General features: G+C 40.7%; 2 protein-coding genes across 2 annotated transcripts; both read left to right on the forward strand.

The window, feature by feature from the left end:
- Positions 1 to 890: 890 nt before the first annotated feature.
- LOC114830634 (CD209 antigen-like) lies at positions 891 to 11,076 on the forward strand. The gene is made up of 5 exons (XM_034291189.1): positions 891 to 1,015; positions 2,007 to 2,162; positions 2,307 to 2,422; positions 10,345 to 10,445; positions 10,867 to 11,076. The coding sequence occupies exons 1-5, from the start codon at positions 916 to 918 to the stop codon at positions 11,012 to 11,014; spliced, it is 621 nt and encodes a 206-aa protein (XP_034147080.1). The 5' UTR covers positions 891 to 915; the 3' UTR covers positions 11,015 to 11,076.
- Positions 11,077 to 17,051: 5,975 nt separating this feature from the next.
- Positions 17,052 to 19,700, forward strand: LOC114830685 (CD209 antigen-like protein E). Its single transcript, XM_034291188.1, has 7 exons — positions 17,052 to 17,176; positions 17,303 to 17,438; positions 17,686 to 17,787; positions 18,523 to 18,684; positions 18,825 to 18,964; positions 19,048 to 19,148; positions 19,529 to 19,700. Exons 2-7 carry the CDS (start codon positions 17,318 to 17,320, stop codon positions 19,683 to 19,685), a joined length of 783 nt encoding a protein of 260 aa, XP_034147079.1. The 5' UTR covers positions 17,052 to 17,176; positions 17,303 to 17,317; the 3' UTR covers positions 19,686 to 19,700.
- Positions 19,701 to 27,145: the final 7,445 nt, after the last annotated feature.

Here is a 27,145-nt window from a genome sequence, read left to right on the forward strand (position 1 = left end):
ATGAACTGTCTTCAATAGCTTCTTAACCACATGATATATATATATATATATATATATTTAAAACATTGCTATTATGGTCACTGACCTTCCTTGTCCAGAGGACACCCCTTAGGAAATTGTATATTTCTGAGAATATACAAGAATATAGCCTTCTATAAAAGGATTATATATCCTTCTATAAAAGGATACAAAATATTTTCTAAAAGTTCACTATTCATATGAGTTAGAGATCTATAAAACAACTCTTAGGGAGTTTTTCCTAGCCACTATTCTTCAACACTGTTGTTACTTGCTCCTTGTGGTTTCAGGCTGGGTCTTTTGTAAAATAACTTCAACTGCTGATGTTAAAAGGTCTTTATAAATGCAGTTGATTGATTGATTGATCCCCTTCCTACTCTTTCTATAATTGCTGCTAGTTTACATTGTTATGTATATTATTGCCATACTTGCCATATCTATAATATTCATTACTATTGATCAATATTGCTACTAGTTTACAGTACTCTTCTAAACCACTGCTAGTGTACTGTGATACGTATATAATTGCTCTATTTTTTGATTGGCTATAGTTATGCTTATATATTTTTCTTCTTAATTCTCGCTATGTAGCTGTCGGGTGCCATGTCAGAAGAATTTCATTGTGCAGGATGACACTGTTGTTGTTCGGTGCATTTGACAAATAAACCTTGAAACACTGAACGTTTGTTGTAAATCTTAGTCTGCAGGCTTTATAATGGGAGATTCTTAATGTTAATGCCAACGGAAAAACAGGAAGTCTATCTCATCACCACAGACCGAGTTACACACAAAAGTGATGATGTTGTCTTTAATCTCTATGGTGACTTTTGGGCACATTTTAACCAGCAAGTCACTCAAAATAGAACGGTGGACATAGAACATGTTTTCTGTGCTACGATGTCAGAGGGAATCGAATTTGAGGGCAATGTAATTGGAACAAACACAAAGACCGATTTCCCAACATATGCCAATGAAGATGACGACAAGCCAAAACCAGGTAGGGTTGTCATTCACTATTCAGGTAATATTGAATTCAGAAAAGGTTTTGACATTTAGCAGGCTTATGACTTACGACTAATCTTATCTTATTAGCAAAGGAGTTCACATTTTCATACATTTAAGAACTGTATTTCAAATATTTTTTATTTTACATACAGCTTCGGTGTATAATCAATGGTGGAAAAGACCTGGAGTTGCAGCAGTGTGTCTTGGACTGCTGTGTGTTCTGCTTCTGGCTAGGATCATAGGACTGGCTTTCCACTGTAGGTTTAATTCTTTTACACTTAAGGTTGAACTGACCACATTTAAAGAGCATGTTCTCTTCTTGAAAGAATGGAACACTGTGAACAGCATTGTGAACAGCTGGAACATTGTGAACAGCTGGAACATTGTGAACAGCTGGCGTTGTCCGGGGGGATGTAATTGGCATTAGGGATGTCCTTGTCCCGCCAAGTTTCAGCAAAGTTTCAGGGGGACGTGGGGTGCCTCTAACCTGGCCATGCATAAGGCAATGTGTGCAAGTGTTTCCTCTGACATGTTGGCTCACATTGACTTCCTGGTTAAGGAGGGTGGTAAAGAAGCACACTGGCTAATTGGATCAATTTCAGAGGTGGCCTGTGGCAATGTATGACCCCCCCGTCTCTGCAGGGACTGTTGTAGCGGTGGCACAAGGTCGTACAGTGGGATTGGGAAAAAAAATTGACATTGATTACGTAGACTACTGTTCTGAGTTCTGCCAACTCATTGGATTGAGTCCTTATTATGGCAGTTCAAGATCCGGATGCCCAATTATTTAAAAAGTGTTGTTCAATATCAAAATACATAATAAAAGGAAATGCTGGAAGTAACATAATTAAGTCTCAACTACACCCCACATCATAATCCCAAATTGGACATCAGGAAATTGACAGAGGTAAAAATACAGGTAAAATATGTATAGACAAGAAGAGAGAATCCATGGACCAGCCCCATGGACTTGAATATTACAGATGGAGTCATTGGGCATCAATACTTCACAGAAAAAGACAAACTACAGACTAGCTACAACAACCTGACTGAAGAGAGAGACCAGCTACAGATTAAATACAAAACCCTGACTGAAGAGAGAGACCAGCTACAGAGTGAGAAAGACAGCTTTTTACCTGGTAAGTGAACCGAACTGGTTTTCCATTTATTCTTAATCCTCTAAATGTCCTTCATGCAGACTTGAATAACTGAATTGGTTCATCAACTGCATAAACACATTCTATGTGTAATTTGAACAACTTATTTTCTTTTAAAATTGAAAGTGTTTGGCAACAGCAACTATTACGTCTTCATGGAACAAAATAACTGGGAATATGCAAAGCAGTACTGTCTGAAGAGAGGGGCACAGCTAGTCATCATAAACAACCAAGAGGAACAGGTGAGAGGAGGTTCATAAGAGATTTATGGATAAAAAAAAAATTTGTTTTCATTCTATTGACAACAACTGGGTGGATGGCACACCTCTGACTACTGCGTAAGAGATTATACTCTGTATATAACTAGATTTTATAGAAATAATTATTTAAGTATCTGATTAAAGTTTAAAAGAAATAAAAGGTTTGTTTTGCTTTCCAATTGTTGCTGATTCAGTTACTGATAGTCAACAGTAACAACTAGCATAGAAACTGTTAAATGTCTAGTCGTAGTGCTAAGGCTATTTCACCATTTCATCAGTGCTCGTTGGCCACTTCCTGTACATTGACTACAGTTATATGAAGATGGTTTGCACTTGTTTGTCTGACTTTGTTGACGGAGATAAACATCTCTGCTGTCTCTATAACCTTATAAAACATCTTCATTCTGAAATTATGTTTTCTCTCGGTTCAATTTTCTCTCTCACCCTCTCTCACTGATTGATTTATACAGAGCTAGGGTTGATTTTAATGTGCAGTATTGATCAGATTTTTGCCTTTTAAATGCATTATAAAATTGTAGGATGAATTAAACAGACAAATCAGGCTTAACTGGTTGACTGTTCTAATATAAATGTAATTTCCAAAAGTTATTATTGTGTTTCTGTTTGTCTCACATCCAACAAGTTTTAGGTGCACACAATCTGCACAATAGAATCAACTTAGAATAGTAGCTAAAGCACGACGGACGGATAGCACATAATCTTTACATGCATGGCTTGCTGTGGCTATACTGTATACTAGCAAAATACTCAGCTGTCAATCAAATTCAAAAGCTTAAGCAATTACAGTAGTTACACATTCTTTGTAGCTCAGTAATGCCATCACTTATAGCACATCTAGGATCACATTTGCAGATGAAGGCAAGAGAGCTAGTTTACATTCCCAACAGTAATTAATGAAGTACAGTATTGAGAAGCATCTGACCCAAACATTTATTGGGGGGCAAAGCATTCTCGCTGGGGGGCAATACATGTCTGTATACATGAATAAATTAATAATTCATAAAAAGAACGATACCTAATATAATACAATAGTACATACGATACATTGACTAAAATGGAAAACACTTAAATCCAGATCAAAGTAATACAATAAGTTTAGAGATATTGAATAAAACCAAACTGAGGACTCCATTCATTATGCTCTCTCATGGAGTTAGGACTGCGATTGACTAACAAAACCCAGAGCTGCAAGGATCTCGTTGGACTCATAAACAAGCCCCTGATTCATCAGACAACAAGGACCAACTAGCTTACCGACGGGATCCACTGGGCAGACCTGTTTCTCTAAGTGTGGAGTCAGTGGATCCATTGGTCAGGAATGCAATCATAGAGAGAGCAACGTGGCTATAAACTAATAGACCCAGTGACCACGGGCCTGGTGACTGGACAATCTACTCTAGGTTTAAATCATGCAGAGCAACTTATTTTGGTTGGTACATACCCAAGGGTTGATAGCCTGATTGATGGATAGAAGGTGACAATTTTGATGGACACTGGGTCACAAGTAACACCTATGTCAGAAACTAATTTTTTCCCTGAACAGGTGGTGGTAGCCAAGAATGGTGTAAGCTGGTTGACACAAAGAGTAGCAAATGGCTTACAAATTCTGCTAACAAATTCAGGTAGGGGAGCTGATATTGCAAGACAAGGGAATAGTGATTGCCGAAGATTACCCCACAAATATAAATAGTTTACCCACTTTGGGAATTAATATGATTTGCTACAGTTGGGATGATCTCTTTTCCGATTTACAGGTTCAATATGAGCCTCTGTCCATTCCCACAGATGTCATCTAGCCAGGGTCTTTGAGGACTGTTGAAAGGTCAGAGCATCACTTGCATCTATGGTAACCAGAACGTTGATGCCAGTGTATCGCCACCCGGTGGGCATTCCAAAATAGTGACAGAGTGGTTTGGGCTACAGCACACTCTAATCTTAAAATTTGAGTGCCATTATTACAGCTAGAAGTCTTGAGACGGTCTGAAAAGGGAGGATTCCTGTCAGAATAACAAACTTAAACGCTCAGCTAGTGGCATTACCCCATATCAACCAATTGCTGCTTTGTCCACTGCTTTGCCTTATGAAAGTGAAGAACTGTCTGAGAATTTCCTACATTTAGAAACCTTGGCCTTAGAAGAATAAGGACTATCTGTGAGCCAGCAGGAGGAATTTAAGGGCCTACTGACGAAATGGGAGGTTCATTTGCAAGTCTTTGGCCGGACTGGAGTCATACAGCACACCATACCAACAGGTACAGTATCTCACAAAAGTGAATACACCCCTCACATTTTTGCAAATATTTGATTATATCTTTTCATGTGACACTGAAGAAATGACACTTTGCTACAATGTAAAGTAGTGAGCTTGTATAACAGTGTAAATTTTGCTGTCCCCTCAAAATAACTCAACACACTGCCATTAACGTCTAAACTGCTGGCAACAATAGTGAGTACACCATATAAGTGTCAATATTTTGTGTGGCCACCATTATTTTCCAGCACTGTCTTAACCTGCATGGAGTTCACCAGAGTTTCACAGGTTTCCACTGTATTCCTCTTCCACTCCTCCATGACAACATCACAGAGCTGGTGGATATTAAAGACCATGCGCACCTCCACCTTCAATTTGAAGATGCCCCACAGATGCCCAATAGGGTTTAGGTCTGGAGACATGCTTGGCCAGTCCATAACCTTTACCCTCAGCTTCTTTAGCAAGGCAGTGGTCATCTTGGAGGTGTGTTTGGGGTCGTTATCATGTTGGAATACTGCCCTGTGGCCCAGTCTCCAAAGGGAGGGGATCATGCTCTGCTTCAGTATGTCACAGTACATATTGGCATTCATGGTTCCCTCAATGAACTGAAGCTCCCCAGTACCAGCAGCACTCATGCAGCCCCAGACCATGACACTCCCACCACCATGCTTGACTGTAGGCAAGAGACACTTGTATTTGTACTCCTCACCTGGTTGCCGCCACACATGCTTGACCCCATCTGAACCAGTTTATCTTGGTCTCATCAGACCACAGGACATGGTCCTTAGTCTGTTTGTCTTCAACAAACTGTTTGCGGGCTTTCTTGTGCGTCATCTTTAGAAGAGGCTTCCTTCTGGGACGACAGCCATGCGGACCAATTGATGCAGTGTGCAGTGTATTGTCTAAGCAATGACAGGCTGACCCCCCCACCCCTTCAACCTCTACAGCAATGCTGGCAGTACTCATATGTGTATTTCCCAAAGACAACCTCTGGATATGATGCTGAGCATGTGCACTCAACTTCTTTGGTCGACCATGGCGATGCTTGTTCTGAGTGGAACCTGTCCTGGTAAAGCGCTGTAAGGTCTTGGCCACCGTGCTGCAGCTCAGTTTCAGGGTCTTGGCAATCTTCTTATAGCCTAGGCCATATTTATGTAGAGCAAAAAAAACATTTCATATCCTCAGAGAGTTCTTTGCCATGAGGTGCAATGTTGAACTTCCAGTGACCAGTATGAGGGAGTGAGAGAGTGATAACACCACATTTTTGCAAATATGTGAGGGGTGTACTCTGTGAAATACTTTTGTGAAATATTGTTCAAACACGCCCATTATCGGCCCATTCCTCCTAGCATGTATCAGGAAGTCCGTGGTCTGTTAAGTAATATGCTGAAGACAGGTTGCAAAAGAAAGAATTTGTCCTTGGACAGCGCCTATTGTCCTGGTTAGAAAGAAGAAGGGGTAGCTTAGGGTGACTGTTAGGGGTAGCTTAGGGGTAGCTCTTGAACTGATGTATACTTGGTCCTATACATGTATAAATGGCATCATTTTAATCCTTTAACAAGTGCCCCTTTGCCAGCAATGTTGGTCTCGGAGCTTTGCTCACTCAAGACCAGAATGGGATATGATCCATGCCAGCAGAAGTTTGTCCCCCACAGAACACAATTATGGTGACTATAGCACTTTATTGGCCCTGAAATGGGAAGTGAAAGAAGTTTAAAGACTATTTATGGGGCTGTCTGTTCACAATTTACACAGACAACAACCCCATAGTCCATCTCCCCACAGCCAGGAACTCGGTCAATTTGCCAACTACAGTTTTGAATTGAAGAACAAACCAGGTCGGGAGAAAGTTAACGCTAATGTTTTCTCCAGAATGTCTCCACAGGAAGTAAAGATGACCCAATTGATGACTACATACAAATTATTTGGACTATCCAAAAGGTTTAACCTACATGCTTTATACCATAAAAATTTGTGATGAAATCCCACTTCCTGAAGGTTCTATAATTGCAGTTTAAATAATGATTAACAGTTTTGATAGGCAACCAAACAGACAAGTCATGTTTTTAATTTACCCAGTCTGCAAGATCAAGTGTGTTTATTCTTGGGTCAACTGTGGTCACTTTTGTGGGGGGTTTGGCCCACCAGTCATTTGTTTCCAACACCTGCTGTAGATTTGTGTATCTGTGTATCTGCATACAAATGCAAACACACCTACAGACATGTTTAAAGGATTAGTTTGTGACAATCAGCTGCATGAAGAGGTTTTTTTCACAGCTGTTTGATTGGAAGTTTCTTTATTGATATGACAGAAATACATAATTATATTACAGCAAACATCTGCAGTTATTACGCCTCCTTTTGGAAAATGTAGGACATACTATATACATTACAATTGCCTCACAACCTTAATATTCGTTATCATACACGATCAGTACTTACAATAATGAAGTACAGTTATTTAATTCACTGTTTGTGATCATTGTAATTTAAACTGGTACTGTATCATCTCAAAACATGGTTACTCACCGGCCACTTCATTAGGTACACCTTTTCAACTGTTTGATAATGCAAATATCTTATCAGCCAATCATGTGGCAGCAACTCAATGCATTTAGACATGTAGACATGGTCAAGATGATCTTAATTTTGATGGTGGTAATTTCATCGATCAGAACTCTTTAAGAAGGAAGTACAGAGACGAAATACTCTCGGCAAAATTAACAGTTTATTAATTATTTATTTGCACATAAGAGAGACGCTTCAACCGCTTACAAACATAATCGTCTGAGGAGTCTCTAACTCAATACAGCTCATTCAACTGTATATATCACATACCGAAAGGGGTGTGGTAAGTTGTTGCCCATCTGTCTTGTGTAACATTTACCCAAAGGGCGGGCTGTCCCCCCACCTTATCCTTCTCAACTAAAGGGTAGGCCACAGCCTACATGAGTATTGTTGGTGACCCTGTCCATCCCTTTGTGACCACAGTCTGCCCCTCTTTAATGGCTACTTTCAGCAGGATAACACGCCATGTCACAAAGATCACATCATCTCAAACTGGTTTCGTGAACAAGACAATGAGTTCAATGTACTCAAACGGCCTCCACAGTCACAAGATCTCAATCCAATAGATCAGCTTTGGAATGTCAGAGATTTTGATCATCAATTTGCAGCCTACAAATCTGCAAAAACTGTGTGATGCTGTAATGTCAGTATTGACCAAAATCTCAGAGGAATGTTTCCAGCACCTTGATGAATCCATGCCATGAAGAATTAAAGAAGTTCTGAAGGCAAAAGGGGATGCAACCCGCAACTAGCAAGGTGTACTAATGAGGTGGACTGTGAGTTTATATTTTAATTAGATCTTACAGATGGCCTGTCCTTGCACCCATATTAAAGACACCAGCAGTTTATCCAATCTATGCCAACATGACCATCAAAACACAATCTATTTTCACATTCAAAAGGAAAAGTGTACAATTAAATTTGCTACTCGTTTTTTTATCATGTGTTTGCTGAAACTTGTGTTTGACTGTTTGTCTATTATTTTGAAAACAGCCATAGATGGAGACTTTCACAGTTGAGAAATATGTCTTTCAAAGGTTTGGAAAGGGAACTTCTGTATTCTGTAGTCTTTCCTCAATATCTCATTTGGTCTCTCCTTCTCAACTCTATTTGAAAAGGTCCATGGTTACAATCCTAGGAACATTTTCTCTATTGTGTTTTAAGGACAGAGCTGAAGACAGTGGCTGAAGGAAGATTCAAAGAAAGATTACTGTTATTGAGGAAAAGAGTAACACATTTCGGAGGACAGTCATAGCTTGTGATTAAATCCATTTTCACAAAGCGAATGAAAATCATAGACTCCATCAATATGCTATATAGCAGCTTTAGCTTACACGGTCTGGGTTTAATAAAAACTTTTGTGAAGACAGTCTTTCTGCACAATAGTATGCAGCACCTTTCAATGCAATGCAGAACTGTAAAATAATGGCAGATTCATATTGTGACCGCCACTGAAAAACAGGAAGTCTTCTTCACCAACACAGACCGAGCTACTTCCAACATAAGCGATAATGTTGCCTTCATTTTGACACCATCATTTAACCTCTATTTTGAGTTTGTCAGATTTCAATCTGGAAGTCACTCAAAGGAGAACAGTGGAGATAGAACTGGGTTTCTTCATCATATGTGTTCTAAGATGTCAGTGGGAATCTACAAACTTGACAGGAATGTAATTGGCACAAACATTGATTGCCCAGTATATGCCAATGTAGGAGACCACAAGCCCAAACCATTTAGGGCTGTCAGTCATCATTCAGGTAATATTGAATGCACAAATTACACACAAACACACACACACACACATGCAGGTACAGACACAGACATATTGTCAGAAATGCGCACAGCCTTATTTTTTTCATAAAAACAGTACATAGAAGTAAAAAATATTGCAAAATATTTGACATTTAGCAGGATAATGACTTTACGACTAATATAATCTTTTCAGCAATGGAGTGCACTTTTTCATACTTTTAATAACTGTATTTCAAAATGTTTAAGTGGATTTGAAGTTTCTGATTCAGTGTCTTATCAGTGGTGGAAAAGACCATCTGGAGTTGCTGCAGTGTGTCTGGGACTGCTGTGTGTTCTGCTACTGGCTGGGATCATAGGACTGTCTGTCTACTGTAAGTTTCATAAAATTACACTTAAAGTTGAACTGATAACATTTTAAGAACATGTAATCTTGTTGAAAGAATGGAATATTGCTGTTCACTAAGGGTCCTCATTTGACATGATCGAGCAAAATTACTACATCCAGATGTAAAAAGCTGGTAGAGACATATCCAAATAGACTCATGGTTGTAAAATGTATAACTGTTTCCATGCAAAAACTCATTACGTTTTACTAATTTCAGCTGATTGGTTTGAGTCATTACTATGGCTGTTCAAGATCGAGCTGCCCAAACCTTTAAAAAACATTGTTCAAAATCAATATACATAGAAAAATGAGTGCCTGGTAGTAAATCTCAACTACCCCCCACATCATAATACCATTGGTCATCAGGAATCCATGGACCAGCCCTTAATATAACTTGAATATTACAGATGGAGTCATTGGACATAAATGCTTCACAGAAGGAGATGAAATACAGACTAGCTATAACAACCAGACTGACGAGAGAGACCGGCTACAGACTAGATACAAAACCCTGACTGAAGAGAGAGACAAACTACAGAGCGAGAGAGACAAACTACTGAGTGAGAGAGAAAGCTTTTTACTTGGTAAGTGAACTGAACTGGTTTTCCATTTAATCTTAATCCGCTAAATATCTTTCATACAGACTTGAATAACTGAAATGGTTCATCAGCTGCATAAACACATTATATGTGTAATTTGAACAACTTATTTTCTTTTAAAAAGTGAAAGTGTTTGGCAACAACAACTATTACGTCTCCATGGAACAAAGGAACTGGGAATATGCAAAGCAGGACTGTGTGAATAGAGGGGCAATGCTAGTCATCATAAACAACCAAGAGGAACAGGTGAGAAGGAGGTTCATAAGAGATTTATGGATACAAATGGTTGTTTTCATTCTATTGACAACAACTTAATCTTTGTCTGATAGAAATTCCTAATTTCATTAAACATACGTACTTGGATCGGTCTGTCTGACATAGAGACTGAGGGGACCTGGAGATGGGTGGATGGCACACCTCTGACTACAGCGTAAGAGATTATACTCTGTATAAAACTACATTATATGATTCTTTAAGTATCTGATTTACGTGTGAAAGATATTAATGGTTGTTTTGCTTTCCAATTGTTACTAGCATTGATTCAATGACTGATTGTCAACAGTAACAACTAGCATAGAAACTGTTAAACGTCTAGCATAGAAACTGTTAAACGTCTAGTCGTAGTGCTAAAGCTATTTCACCATTTCATCAGTGCTAGTTGGCCACTTCCTTTACATTGACTACAGTTATATGAAGATGGTTTACACTGGTTTGTCTGACTTAGTTGACATAGATAAACTTCTCTGCTGTCTCTTTAACCTCATAAAACATCTGCATTGTCTGCCAGTATTTAGGATTTTGTTTTCTACCAGTGTCTGACTCCCTGGTTCTCTGTGTTGTTCCCACTTTAGGTACTGGGGAGAAAAAGAGCCTAATAATGCTGGTGGAGGGAAAGACTGTGCCGAGATTTATCATTGCATTACTGATCCTGTAAACAAATGGAATGACAATTCATGTACCTCTCAACTTAACTGGATTTGTGAACAAACCATTGATTAACAATACCTTCTTATCTACAGTACAATCAGAATGCATTAAGGCTGTACACAAACAATAAACAACATGACATTTAGCAAAAATGTGTATCCATTATCCTTTAATCCTACATTTGTGCTCAAAAGCTTGCATACCCTTTGACAATTGATAATATATGTACCATTTGTAAAGAAACCATGAGTGAGCAGGTAAAACACATTACTTTTATTTCTTATGGGATTCATATTCAACTGTAGGTCATAACAGAATGGCTCAATCATAAAAGAAAACATGGCAACAAAGAAAAAAAATAACTGACCCCTGTTCAAAGGTCTGCATACCCTTAGTTCTTAATACTGTGTATTGCCCCCTATAGCATCAATGACAGCGTGCAGTCTTTGGTAATAGTTGTCTATGAGGCCCTGAATTCTTTTTGGTGGTATCGCTGCCCATTCGTTTTGACAAAATGCCTCAAGGTCATGCAAAGTCTTGGTTGTCTTGCATGAACCACACGTTCGAGATCTCCCCAGAGTGGCTTGATGATATTAAGGTCAGGAGACTGTGATGGCAACTCCAGAACCTTCACCCTTTTCTGTTGTAACCTCACTGAGGAACTGCATGGGTCTGCAACAGACAGTGCAGAAACTACCACAGACAGTTTTGTCAAATGCGCATAGACTCTCAAATGGAACTGCGCTGTTCAAACATAAAATATTAACTATTAATAGATTTATTAGATTAGGTTAGTTCTTCTTACAGTTTCTCATCAAACCAGATCATCTTTTTCCTCATTCTTTTAAAGAACTTCCAGCAACATATCAAGTGGGATTTAAAAACACAGGATGCATCTGAACAAAATTTGTGAATTTTTCATTTGCAATGAATTGGCATAGATTTCTAATAACTTCTTTCTAAAAACATTGTGGCAAAAAATATATCTATTACACGAGTACATTTAAAGTGAAGAAGGCAATAACTGTTGCCAAACAATGAAAACGATAGAACAGGACAAGTCACACACATTCCTGTATTTATCAGGCTGAAAATGTGAAGTAGCTCCCCAACTCTGCCCATACAGGATGTTAGCCAACTATCCACTGGCCCAGACAGGGTGCAAAGCAAATATCCACTGTTTTGCAACGCATACAACTTCCTGTATGTGTTGCAGTTCTCCATCTGACCAGACATGCATAACTTAAAGTAAAAAGGGAAAGCAACTCCCTATTGGTGTGGCTTCCAGAATGTGCCACCAAACCCCTTCAACATAACCAGAATAAAACTGTCTGCCTGGTGTTCAACCTTCCCATATTCTCTCATGTCACCCCACTCCTACATTCACTCTACTGGCTTATAGTCGAAGGTTGCATCCACTACAAGGACATGGTCCTTGCCCATTTGTGTTCCTTGCGGTCAGAAACTTAATTGACAGTTCCATGTCATTTTAAGACCCCATTGGGGCTTCTTATTCATTCATGTTTGTTTCCCAGAGTGCCCATTTCAAACATAAAGGAGATGATTGTATTGACAGTATATCTTAGCATACAAATCTCTATTCTCACTTTCATCATACTGTATAGCATCAATGCTGAGCTCCATCAGTCTTCTAACAGAGTTCATTATGCGGCCACATAGGTATCCCTTTATTATCACTTGTTTGCTACAGAAGAGTAAAACATTAATTTGAGCAGAGCGGGAAGATAAGCAACAGGCTGAAAAACGATATGTCAAATGGTTTTCAAAGGTCACAGGCTTGTTAAGGAAACTACAAGTAATACTTTACAAAGAGGAAGTGGCAGATATCGACTATCTATAGGGAGTGTAGATGAGGAACAGGTGTCTAGAATTCTGGTGATTGTGATCTGGGTTGAGATATGTTCAGATGTAAGAGGCTGTGAGTCCTGTGTTTACAGGTAGAGGGAGTGAAGGAGCAGTCAAAGGACATGAATGATGAGAGGACCTCATGCTCAACAGGTTAGGTTTCACAAATTGAGAGCCACTGAAAGAAAAAAGCTCACTTTTCACATAGAGTGCTTTGACAAACGACAGATTTTCTCCAATCTCCCTTTACAGCATCACACACACACACATAATATCCCAGTATCTGTGGTCAATATGGAACTGTAGATCTCTGCTCCAAACCACAGGACAAGAAAAAGCATCACACAAACATTCAGACACAGGGACTGACTCAAAAGGGGGCCCTCCAAAAAGGGGTCCTCCTTCTTTCATTTTTTTCCCTTCCAGCATTAGTCAGCATTATGGAACGGCTTAAGCCTTAAGTGGAGGTTGGCGTTCATTCAAACTAGGCTTTTTCAATTAAGCGCAGATTTCTTAAGCAGTGTTGATGGAATACACACAACAGGTCCTTCACTAAGCCCACACATACACCCACATTGCCGGCCAGGTCCACCACAAAATCTCCACCTTCTTAGAAAAGAAGGAGGTTCTGCAGGACACCCGGTCACATTCTCGCCTTCGGCGCCCACCACCGAAGAAGTGTTCAGGGAGCCGTTGTCCTGGAGCAAGGAGACGCGGACGATGCCGATGCTGTTCACGCTGTCGGTCAGTTCGGCATGGAGCCAATGACTCTGACCAGCCCACATCGGGGAGGGGTGAAATCTGTCACCTGGACTACAGGTGAGAGACAAGGAAAGTTTAGTTAAACAACTGAACAGTTAGAATACTGTCAGCTTGGGCCTGGGGGAGAGGGGGTAGTTTGATAAGATTAAGGCATGATGAAAAAAACAACATGTATAGTCGAAGACTAAGCTTTATATGTGTGCAGAGTGGTGGAATAACCCAGAGCATGTTTTCCTCATGTTAACATGCTGAATATTCTGTCAAGCCTCAAAATCTATTAAACTATCTATACTAAAACAATCTAAAAGGTTGACAATGCAACCAACTGATACAGAGATGCTGGATGTCTTTATCTGAGTGGAGGCATGTCTCTGGAAGTGGCTAATCCATGCCATGCCAGTGTTACTATTGGTCTCCCCCCTCAGACACACAACAAACTCCCCCTGTAGGATTCTGACAAAATAAACTAGGAAGTCTCCCCTGTGTGAGCCCAATGACTGCAGGGTTCCGTTAAACTCTGACCCCAAGGCCTCAACCTGGACCACCTCTGTCATCTTGACCAAGTCACTCCCTTGACTGGTTTCCACTGGTGCCAAACACTCCAAAGTCCAGACTATGTTCTGTTTCCATTGACACGGACCGGTGCCATTCGGCCAGTAGATCATGGCCCCTCCTGGACTTTAAAACTTAGGGTGGGGCTTGTCAAGCTTTGATTGACATGAGAAGTAATAAAACCAACAAAGTTTCATGAGACATAGTGGAGAAGTATTAAATCAGAATAACAGGCGAGTTGTCTGTCACTCCGTCATCGTAGCCCTGGTTACGGAGACATATGGTAACATCAGCAGTGCAGTTCTCCCATATAAACAACTTGACAGTTCTGTAAGCAGAAGACCCGCCCCCTCCGCGTGCGTGAGCTGTGTGTGTTTACTGTATGTGTGAGAGAAATGTAACCAATATCCCACTTGGTGGAAAGTCAACTCGGTTTTATTTTATAGCACATTTAAAGACAACAGGAGTTGACCCAAAGTGATTTACAGTCAAGGCAGATGGATTAACATCTGCCTCAAAACAGGTTTACGTGAAGACGCTAGAACATGGACAGCTTTTGATTTCCATGGGTGGGCACGTTTGTCCTACTGATCAACATAGAATAGTGGCTAAAGTACAATGAATGGAAAGCAAGTAATCTTTGCATGCATGGCTTGCTGTGGCTATACTGTATAATAGCAATATTCTCAGCTGTTAATCAAATTCAAAAGCTTTAGCAACTACAATAGTAACACATTCTTTGTAACTTAGTGATCACATCTCTTAAAGCACATCTTCAATCGCATTTGCTAGCCTACATTCATGGTATACATGGTATTGGGACCCAAACAATTTTTGGGGGGTAAAGCATTCTCCTGTCCTGCGTGCTGCTGGGTCTGTATGCATGATTAAAGGAATTATACATAAAAGGCAACAATGCATAATATATACAATAGTACATATAATACATAGAGGGCAAGACAAAAATGGAAAACACAATAATATTAAATGCATTGCAAAATTGTAGGATGAATTGAACAGACAAATCAGGCTTGACACAATCTGCACAAAATAATTGAACATGTACAACAGTTAAATGTTTCTGACAAACATATTGAAGAGGAGCCTGTGACTTCTAGCCCACATGGAACTTATTTATTAATGTTTGTTTCCCAGAGTGCCCATTGGTTTTAAACATAAAGGAGATGATTAAATTGACAATAATTCTTAACATACAAATATGTGTATTCTCACTTTGTTCACACTGCATAGTATCAATGCTGAGCTCAATCAGTCTTGTAACAGAGGTCATTATACAGCCACAAAGGAATCCCTTTATTATCACTTGTTTGTGACAGAAGATCAAAACAGTAATTCCAAAGGAAACAGGTGGTCATCTTCGTTATAGGGAAAATCAACCTACATTTTAAGAAGAAATTACAACCTCAATGTAATGAATACGACCGGACAGATTATTATAAATCCAATCGTGAAAGGGCAAATTTTATTTAACCTGCAAGGGGACAGAAGCAAAGGCAGCACAGAACACCACAAGCAGGCTATGTTCAGTAAGGGATGGTCAATCAGGCTGGGTTCAGAAACGGGTTGTCAATCAGGTTAGGTTCAGTAACGGGTGGTAAATCAAGCTAGGTTCAGTAACGGGTGGCAAATCAGGGTAGGTTCAGTAACGTGTGGTCAATCAGGCTAGGTTCATTTAACGGGTGGTCAATTAGGTTAGGTTCAGTAACGGGTGGTCAATCAGGCTAGGTTCAGTAACGGGTGGTTAGTCAGGCTAGGTTCGGTAATGGGTGGTCAATCAGGTTAGGTTCATTAACGGGTGGTCAATCAGTCTAGGTTCAGTAATGGGTGGTAAATCAGGCTAGGTTCAGTAATGTGTGGTCAATCAGGGTAGGTTCAGTAACGGGTGGTCAATCAGGCTAGGTTCAGTAACGGGTGGTCAGTCAGGGTAGGTTCAGTAACGGGTGGTCAGTCAGGCTAGGTTCGTTAATGGGTGGTCAATCAGGTTAAGTTCAGTAATACGTGGTCAATCAGGATAGGTTAATTTAACGGGTGGTCAATTAGGTTAGGTTCATTAATGGTGGTCTATCAGTCTAGGTTCAGTAATGGGTGGTCAATCAGGGTAGGTTCAGTAACGGGTGGTCAGTCAGGCTAGGTTCAGTACCGGGTGGTAAATCAGGCTAGGTTCGGTAATGGGTGGTCAATCAGGCAATGCAAAGTTCCTGGAATTGGAAGGAAAAGGGAAATCCTCAGGACAATCAGGCTGGTCTGTAGTGAAGGTACAGATGGGAGTTGAGCAGAACGGGGAAGACAAACAACAGTAAGGAACTAAAAATAGAAACAGTACAGAAATAGCGAGTCAAATGGTTATCAAGATCACAGGCTTGGTAAAGTCTACAACGAATAATACCTCATAAAGAGGAAGTGGCAGATATCGACTATCTATAGGGAGTTTAGATGAGGAACAGGTGTCTAGAATTCTGGTGATTTTGATCTGGGTTGAGTTATGATGAGTCGTAAGAGGCTGTGAGTCTGTTGTGTTTACAGGTAGAGGGAGTGAAGGAGCAGTCAAAGGACATGGATGGTGAGAGGACCTCGTGCTAAACAGGTTAGGTTTCACAAATTGAGAGCCACTGACAACAAAAAGGTCACTTTTCACACAGAGTACTTTTCATCATAAATTTGCTACTCGTTTTCTATCATGTGTTTGCTGAAATTTGTGTTTGACTGTTTGTCTATGTATTTGAGAACAGCCACAGATGGAGTACTCCACAGTTGAGAATTATGTCTTACAAAGGTTTTGAAAGGGAATTTCTGTATTCTGTAGTCTTTCCTCAATTTCACATTTGGTCTCTCCTTCTCAACCCTATTTGAAAAGGTCAGTGTTTACAATCCTAGGAACATGTTCTCTATTTTGTTTTAAGGAAAGAGCTGAAGACAGTGGCTGAAGGAAGATTCAAAGAAAGATTACTTTAATTGAGGAAAAGTCCAAAAGCAATTATTCCTGTTGAACATTGGTTTAACCATAAAGACTTTTGCCTAATTATTACATTTGTGGTAAGTGAAACATACTTGTATGTTATCCATACAATGGATAATTAAGACTTACATTTTTTGATTGATATTGGCCTTTAATTCTCTTTCATAATTCATAATTCTCTTTTCACATCTTTCACATTAAAGAAAACGTGTTCTAAGATGTCAGAAGGAATCTACGAATTTGAAGAGAATGTAATTGGCACAAATATTGACTGCCCAACATATGCCAATGTAGAAGGCTACAAGCCCAAACCAGGTGGAGTCGTCATTCAACATTATGGTAATATTGCATGCACTTAATACACACAAACGAACACATGCAGGTAGAAACATATAGCATACTCACCCTTATTTTGAAATTAAAAATGGAAAATAGAATTAAAACATGCCAAAAATATACTTACTTTACAATTTCTTTACTATTTGGACATTTAGCAGGCTAATGACTTATCTGTTTTGCACCTGACTGCATAATTTCATTCTTTTAATAACTGTATTTCAAAGTTTATTTGACGTTTCTGCTTTAGTGCATTGTCAGTGGTGGAAAAGACCTTCTGGAGTAGCTGCAGTGGGTCTGGGACTGCTGTGTGTTCTGCTTCTGGCTGGGATAATAGGACTGTCTGTCAACTGTAAGTTTAATTCACTTACACCTAAATTTAAACTGACATAAGTTAAAGAACATTAAATCTTGTTGAAGGAATGGAGCATTGCTTTTTACCAAAGGTTCCATTTAACTTGATGGACCTTGACCCACGAATGGGCAAACATGCTGTGTCCAGATGTACAAAGCTGGTAGAGAAATATTCAAATAGACTTACAGCTGTAATTCCTACCAAAGGTGCCTCTACCAAATATTGACCAAAGGGGTGATTTGCAATAAATTATTTTCTGTTTTGTATTAGTAATTAATTGAGATAAATGTGAGTTTGTGTTTATTTTTCACTTTGACATTATGTACTATATTGTGTTGATCAGTGGCAAAAACTCCTAATGAAATCCATTTTGAATTCATGTTTTAAGACAATAAAATGCGGAAAAGATCAATGTGGTGAATACTTTTGAGAGCCACTGTATTTTCGGTGCAAGAACTCTTAACATTTTGCTTATTTTTGCAAAATCATTGGATTGAGTCATTAGGGTGGTTCAAGATCAGACTGCCCATTTCTTTAATAAACATTGTTCAATATCAAAATACATCAAAAAGCAAGTGCTTGGACGAAACAGTAAAATCTCAACTACCCCTGAATAATAATCCCAAATTGGACATAAAGGAATTGGCAGAGGAAAAAAGTTGGGTAAAATATGTTTGTAGACACAAGGATAGAATCAATGGACCAGCTCTTAATATAACTTGAATATTACAGATGGGGTCATTGGCCATCAATGCTTTACAGAAAGAGACAAACTACAGACTAGCTACAATAACCTGACAAAAGATAGAGACCGGCTACAGACTTTTTACAAAAACGTGTCTGAAGAGAGAGACAAACTACAAAGAGAGAGAGACCTCTTTCAGACGGTACTTGGTAAGTGAAGTGAACAGTTTTTTCTTAATCCTCATAAAACTGACTTTCATATTGACCTGAGAAACTGAAACGGGTTCATCAAGACAACTGCACAAACACATTATACGTGTAATTTTATCCACTGCGTTTCTTTTAATCAGTGAAATCTCCAAATGAATGGAAAGTGTTTGGTAACAGCATCTATTACGTCTCCACGGAGCTAAATAACTGGGAATATGCCAACCAGGACTGTCTGAAGAAAGGGACACAGCTAGTCATCATAAACAACCCAGAGGAACAGGTGAGATGGAGATCCATAAGGGATTTAGGGATTTATATGGTTATTTTGATGCTATTGTCAACATCTTAATCTTTCTCTGATAGAAATTCCTCATTTCATTAAACATACGTACTTGGATCGGTCTGTCTGACATAGAGACTGAGGGGACCTGGAGATGGGTGGATGGCACACCTCTGACTACAGCGTAAGAGATTATACTCTGTATGAAACTACATTTCATGTATATCATTCTTTAAGTATCTGTTTTCAGTGTGAATAAGGTTCACACTGATGTTGTTAGAGGTTGTTTTGCAAGCCAATGATTACCAGCGTTGATTCAATGACTGATAGTCAACAGTAACAGCTAGCATAAAAACTGTTAAAAGTCCAGTCATTGTGCTAAGGCTGTTTCACAATTTAATCAGTGGAAGATGGCAACTTACTTCACATTGAATGCAATTTGGATGGTTTGCACTTGTTTGTCTGACTTTGTTGACATAGATAAACTTCTCCGCTGTCTCTTTAACCTTATAAATCATATTCTAGTGTCTGACTCTCTGGTTCTCTGTGTTGTTCCCACTACAGGTACTGGGGAGCACCACAGCCTGATAATGGTGGTGGTACTGTAGGAGAGGAGGACTGTGCTGAATTTGTTAATCGGTATACTGAACCTGTAAAGAAATGGAATGACATGACATGTACCACTAAACTGAATTGGATTTGTGAAAAAGTAATTGAATAACAATACTTTTTATCTACAGTACAATCAGAATGCATTAAGGCTGTACACAAACAATAAACATTATGACTTTTAGCACAAATTTAAATCCATTATGACTAACAGCCTTTTGATTCACAAGGACTCTTATTTATTCATGTTTGTTTCCCACAGTGCACATTGGTTTTAAACATAATGGACAAAAACTGACAATAATATTTTAGCATGCAAATCTTTGGATTCACCCTTTCATCATACAGTTGTTTTCAAAAGCTTGCAAACCCTTGGAGAATTGGTAATATGTACCATTTGTTAAGAAAACATGAGTAAGCAGGCGAAACACATGTCTTTTATTTCTTATGGGATTCATATTCAACTGTAGGTCATAACAGAATGGCACATTCATAAAAGAAAACATGGCAACAAAGAGAAAAATGAACTGACCACTGTTCAAAAGTCTGCATACCCATAGTTCTTAATACTGTGTAAATACCCCTTTAGCATCAATGACAGCGTCTTTTGTAATAGTTGTCTATGAGGCCCGAATTCTTGCAGGTGGTATAGCTGCCCATTCGTCTTGGCAAAATGCCTCCAGGTCATGCAAAGTCTTGCATGAACCACACTTTTGAGGTCTCCCTAGAGTGGTTCGATAAAATGAAGGTCAGGAGACTGTAATGGCCACTCCAGAACCTTCACCTTTTCTACTGTAACCACTGGAGGGTCAACTTGGCCTTGTGCTTAGGGTCCTTTTCAATTGGTAACTGTACAGCTCTGTGGTGTAATGGTTGAAAACATAGCCTTTCATGTTGGTGACCCGTGTTCAAATCTTGAGATGACGACTCTTTCTATTGTGGGCCGGCAGAACTAGGCTTGCCTGGTTTCTTTTTATGACTTGTTTGTGACAGAAGTGTAAAACAGTAATTCTAAAGAATACTCTGGTGGTCATGTTGGTTTAAAGGGAAAATTAACCTACTTTTTAAAACAAAATTACAATTTCAATGGAATGAATACTACTGGACAGATGATTATGGTTCCAATCACGGAAAGTCAATGTTTATTTAAGCTGCAAGAGACAAAGGAAAAGGCAGCACAGAAAACCACAAGGAGGCTAGGTTAAGTAACCAGTGGTCAGTCAGGCTAGGTTCAGTAATGGGAGGTCAATCAGGCTAGATTCAGTAATGGGTGGTCAGTCAGGCTGGTTTCAGTAACAGGTGGTCAATCAGGCAAGGCGAAGGTCCTGGAAATGGCAGGAAAAGGGAAATCCTCAGGACAGTCGTGCTGGTCAGAACGAAGGTCTCTAGTGAAGGTACAGATGGGAGTCAAGCTGTGCAGGAAGATAAAAAAGTTTGGTAAGTCAACTACAAACAATACCTCACAAAGAGAAAGCTGCAGAGATTGACTATATATTGGGAGTGCAGGTGAGTAACAGGTGTCTAGATTTCTGGTGATTGCGATCTGGGGTGACAGTTAGGTTCAGTTTTGAGGGGATGTGAGTGTGTCATGTTTACAGGTAGAGGGAGTGAAGGAGCAGTCAAAGGAAATGGATGGTGAAAGGACCTCACACTCAATAGGTTAGGTTTCACAAATTGAGAGCAATTGAAATAAAAAAGGTCACTTTTCACCCAGAGCACTTTGACAAAACATACAGATATTCACCCCTCTCCCTTTACAGCATCACACACACATTATATCTCAGTATCTGTGGTCAGTATGGAACTCTGCTCCAAACCACAGGACAAGAGAAAGCATCAAACAGACATTCAGACACAGGGACTGAGTCAAAGGGGGCCCTCTGGTGGACATAGTGTTATATTCAGGTACGGCTGGAGGTTTGGAGACAGAGGTCTGTGCTGTGGAGTTCACACCCAACAGGTCCTTCACTGAGCCCAAACACACACCCATGTTGCCGGCCCGGTCCACCACCACAATCTCCACCTTCTTCAAACAGCAGGAGGCTCTGTAGGCCACCCGGGTCACATTCTCACCATCGATGCCCACCACCGAAGAAGTATTCAGGGAACCGTTGGCCTGTAGCAAGGTGATGCGGTCGATGCCGGTGCTGTTCACGCCGTCGGTCAGGTCAGCATGGAGCTGCCAGTAGGTGGCGCTGCAGTCAGATGAGCAGTTGGATGAGACTCTGACCAGCCTACATCGGGGAGTAGGGGAAATCTGTGACATGGACGACAGGTGAAGACAAGGAGAGTTTAGTTAGACAACTGATGTAGCTGGTGGGAACCTGTAGCTCACAGCCACCAAGTCATTCAGAACAGAGTCTTTACCTCGCTGACAACAGAGAGACGGAGGACTGCCTAGTTTAAATGGAGTTTATTTTAACCTGGCCTGGAGCACACCCCAGGATTAATTTTGTTAGAAAGAAAGCTACCAGGAGGTCAGAGAATTCCAGGGCAACCCCAAGCAAAGAAAGCTCTGGACAGTAACCACTCCTTGACAAAAAGACTAACCCAGTAAAACACGGACTGTTTTTTAATGACTGTTTCCCTTTTCCTTTGTTTATAACTAGTAACAATTTAGCTGTCCGGTCGAAGTGAGGGACCGGAAAGACTGTACAGTAAGGCTCAAGAAAGAGCTAGGCTTTTCTTTTGGGTTTTTTGTTACCTGTATTATTATTTTTTACTACATTTTAGTTTTTATAGGCATAAGTAATGGGTAAATGCTGAATGTACAAGTGCACATTAAATCTGTAAGTAAATAAAGAGAGACATAATTTGTGTGTGCTTCAAATTAACATGTGTTTTGAACTGGCAACAGTGCTGGAACACTGTTTTGTAACTGTACAGTGATGAGAGAATAGTGCTTTTGTAACAGGGAAATATCTTGTGAATTTTTATTAAGGAACACAATTTTTTCTAGATGGTTCTATTCCAAAAATCTCATGTAAAAATATCTGAATTCAGTGTTTAAACAACATTTGCCCACTCTCGGAAATGAACAGCATTTAACTTCCTTATAAACTCAAACCGGACTCTAAACCAAAATTGAGCAAATCATGTTGTACAGAGTAGAAGCGAAGCTTCATACATCCTCTAAGGGGCATTTTCTTTGATCTGAAACGGGTACCGAAGCTTCGTTACGACCTGACTCGCAAGGAAATCTCAAGGTGCGTACCGAAGGATCGCTTCAAGCATCCCATCACTTGCACCTGGCTGCTGTCTCTTAAAGTTTCACTAATAAGTCCTGGGTCACTGCCTTGGAGAAAGGATACCCGCTTTTGTTCCATCTCGTTCTTGTACCCTAAGGCCCGGCCTGGCTAACAAACCGCTACCGTATCTATAATATTCAATAACTACCAATTGCTGCTAGTATACAATGTAATGTGTATTACTGCCATACTTGTCATTACTAATTGTTCAATAATACTACCCAGATTGCTGCTAGTTTATAGTACTGTTTTCTTTAAACTGCTTCAAGTGTACAGTGGTATGTATATTTTTGCTTTTACTATTTCTGTTGTCTAGATATATTTTTGGTCTTATATTATTCTTAACTCTCACTACGTAGCTGTCGGGTGCCAGGTCACAAGAATGTCATTGTGCAGGATGACACTGTGTTGTTCGGTGCATTTGACAAATAAACCTTGAAACTTTAAGTTTTTCCATTTTCTAAGTTGTGCATGTCTGGTCAGAAGGAGAACTACAACACATGCTGGAGGCTGCATTCATTGCAAAGTGTCCTGTATGAGCCAGTGGCTAGTTGGTTAGTGTCCTATATGGGCCAATGGATAGTTGGATTGGTCCCTGTATGGGCCAGTGGATAGTTGGTTTGCTCCCTGTATGGGCCAGTGGACTGTCAGTGGAGGAAGCTATGTATCATACATGAGGTTGGCCTATTGTTAACTAACAGTGGCTGTAATATTAAACCTTTGAACACAAAGGGAGGTTAAAGTGGAAATGTACAGTGTTATTAAGGGTGGTGCTTTTTATATTGACTCTAAGAGCTTGACGAGCATAAATAATAAACAAAATCCAACAAATCTATTAATACTTAATATTTCAGATTTGAGCAGTGCAGTTTCATTTGAGATTCCCTGCACATTTGACAAAACTGTCTCCGTCAGTTCCTGAGTGAGGTTAGTTCCTCTTACAGTTTCTCATCAAACCAGATTATATTTTTCCTCATTCTCTTAAAGTATTTCCGGCAACATATCAAGTGTGAATAAAGAACACAGGATGCATCTGAGCTCAATTTGTGATTGTCATGACAAAGGGTCTGAATACAAATATACATACAATACAATTGGCATACATTCATAATAACTTGTTTCAAAAACAGTATGGCAGAAAATCTGTCTATTACACAACAACATTTCAAGTGGTCTGACTATAGGCACTAGGCACTGTACGTGTGCCAGGAGACTGAACATACATTAGTCTTCACCAAACCACACAAAGGCAATAACTGTGACAAAACAATGAAAACGATAGAACAGGAAAACTTACTCGCATGAGTTTTGAATTTGCAATAAATTGGCATACATTTTAAATAACTACTTTCTAAAAACGTTGTTGCAAAAAAATCTATCTATGTGAAGAAGTCTGACTACTTTCTGAAAGTTGCTGTACATGTTCTAGGAGACTGGCTAAAAAATGATCCTTAAACATACATTAGTCTTCACCAAACCCCACACTGGAGTAGCTTGGTGATGCCGGGCCGGTGTGCAAGCTGTCCTTACACGCACCATGCACTCCCACCGGACGAAAAATGATTAACCACACAGCTGATGTCTGGCTACGATAACCACACTGAAACAACATAAGATAAAATAAAGTGCCATGTAAAATTTGTTAAAGAGGCCAAGCACGGCCCCCCCACCCACCGCAGCCCCCAACCCACCACAGGCCCAGGTGCCGCCATGATTTACATGATATAGGGCCACCAGACTGATTTGTTGTTTTCTGATCAGATTGTACTTAATCAATAAGGCAGGAGGGGGTGTGGTATTTTGCCCAAATACTAGGGCTAAGAGCTGTTTGTAGGTACGACACATTGCAGAGTGCCTAGACACAGCACTAAGCACAGCACCAAGAACTGTCCTGTCGCCATCTACACACACCTGATCCTCATTTCCCATCATTACTAAGTGTATATCTGTTCTCTTCTGCCCTGGTTCTTGTGTGTTATTGCTTTCCCTGTTATGGGTGTTATTTAGGTGCAGTTTTGGCAGTGCCTATATTCCTGGCATTGTCCCATTTATTTTCTCAATCAAATTTCCTCAATCAAATTTATTTATAAAGCCCTTTTTACAACAGCAGTTGACACAAAGTGCTTTACAGAGACACCCGGTCTTGAACCCCAAACATTTGTATCTTTTTACCACAAGGGAAAACTTGATTTCTACTGGATAAAGTTACAGTTGGGCATAGTTTTATGTTTAAGCTTAGGCTTTGAGCTAGGAATTATGGGCAGGTTGGGGTTTGGTCTTACGACAAGGTAATTTAGGTTAAGGTTAACTGTTAGGGTTAGGTTATGTAAGGGTTATGGATTGATTATAGATAGATTTAGATAAGATTTTGAATGGGAAGAAGAGAGAAGCCTGACTATTAGTCTTCTAATCTAAAATAATTTTGGCAAGGAAATGCTAGGTGTGAAATATCAATTATCCATTTTCGCTCATGGTAAGATGAACATGAGGTTTGTGAGCCTTTCTGTGATACATTTTTCCATCATCAGCAGTGGCCTTGCTGGTGTTAGCCTTGTTCAACCACAGCATCACGTAAGGTCAGCATCACGCAAGTGTCAAAAAACAATTCACAGAAGCAAAGAAGGGGTCTCTGTCCTTGTTAGTAAAATCCAGAGAGAGGTGGATAGAAGATAGACAAAGAGAGGTAGATAGAGGATAGACAAAAAAGAGGTGGATAGAGGATAAACAAAGAGAGGTGGATAGAGTATAAACAAAGAGAGGTGGATTGAGGATAAACAAAGAGAGGTGGATAGAGGATAAACAAAGAGAGGTAGATAGAGGATAGACAAAGAGGTGGATAGAAGAAAGACAAAGAGAGGTGGATAGAGGATAAACAAAGAGAGGTAGATAGAGCCCTTCCATGAACTGCCACCTTAACGTGGTGGAGGGGTTTGAGTACCCAAGTGACCCTAGGAGCCATGTTGTCTGGGGCTATATGCCCCTGGTAGGGTCTCCCGAGGCAAACAGGTCCTAGGCGACGGGTCAGACTAAGAGCGGTTCAAAACCCTTTAATGATGAGTTACATTTCGAGCACCGTGACGTCGCCCGGTATGGTGCAGCCCGGTCCCCACCCTGGAGCCAGGACACCCTAGGCCGTAGGTCGATGATCGACTTTGTTGTCATTTCATCTGACCTGCGGCCGTATGTCTTGGACACTCGGGTGAAGAGAGGGGTGGAGCTGTCAACTGATCACCACCTGGTTGTGAGTTGGATCCGATGGCGGGGGAGGAAGCTGGACAGACTCGGCAGACCCAAGCATACTGTAAGGGTCTGCTGGGAATGTCTGACCGAGTCTCCTGTCAGAGAGATCTTTAACTCCCACCTCCGGCAGAGCTTCGACTGGATCCCGAGGGAGGCTGGAGATATTGAGTCCGAGTGGACCATGTTCTCCACCGCCATTGTCGAAGCGGCCGATCGGAGCTGTGGCCTTAAGGTCTCCGGTGCCTGTCGAGGCGGCAATCCCCGAACCCGGTGGTGGACACCGGAAGTAAGGGATGCCGTCAAGCAGAAGAAGGAGTCCTATCAGGCCTGGTTGGCTTGTGGGACTCCTGAGGCAGCTGAAGGGGACCGGCAGGCCAAGGGGACTGCAGCCCGGGTGGTTGTGGAGGCAAAAACTCGGCTGGCCTCGAAGAGATTCTGGCAAACCGTCCGGCGCCTCAGGAGAGGGAAACAGTGCCCTACCAACGGTGTTTACAGTAGATGTGGGCAGCTGTTGACCTCAACTGGGGATGTCGTTGGGCGGTGGAAGGAGTACTTTGAGGATCTCCTCAATCCCGCTGTCACGTCTTCCATTGAGGAAGCAGAGGATGAGGGCTCAGAGGTGGACTCGTCCATCTCCCGGGCTGAAGTCACAGAGGTAGTCAAGAAACTCGTCAGTGACAAGGCTACCTCAAGTCTCTGGATGTTGTGGGGCTGTCTTGGTTGACACGCCTGTGCAACATCTCGTGGCGGTCGGGGACAGTGCCTCTGGGATGGCAGACCGGGGTGGTGGTCCCTCTTTTTAAGAATGGGGACCGGAGGGTGTGTTCCAACTACAGGGGGATCACACTTCTCAGCCTCCCCGGGAAAGTCTATGCCAGGGTACTGGAGAGGAGAATACGGCCGATAGTAGAACCTCAGATTCAGGAGGAACAGTGTGGTTTTCGTCCGGGCCGTGGAACACTGGACCAGCTCTATACCCTCTACGGGGTGCTGGAGGGGTTCATGGGAGTTTGCCCAACCAGTCCACATGTGTTTTATGGATTTGGAGAAGGCATTCGACTGTGTCCCTCGCGGCATCTTGTGG

The sequence above is a fragment of the Esox lucius genome, chromosome 25, assembly GCF_011004845.1.
Source record: "Esox lucius isolate fEsoLuc1 chromosome 25, fEsoLuc1.pri, whole genome shotgun sequence".
NCBI classification, from domain to species: Eukaryota; Metazoa; Chordata; class Actinopteri; order Esociformes; family Esocidae; genus Esox; species Esox lucius.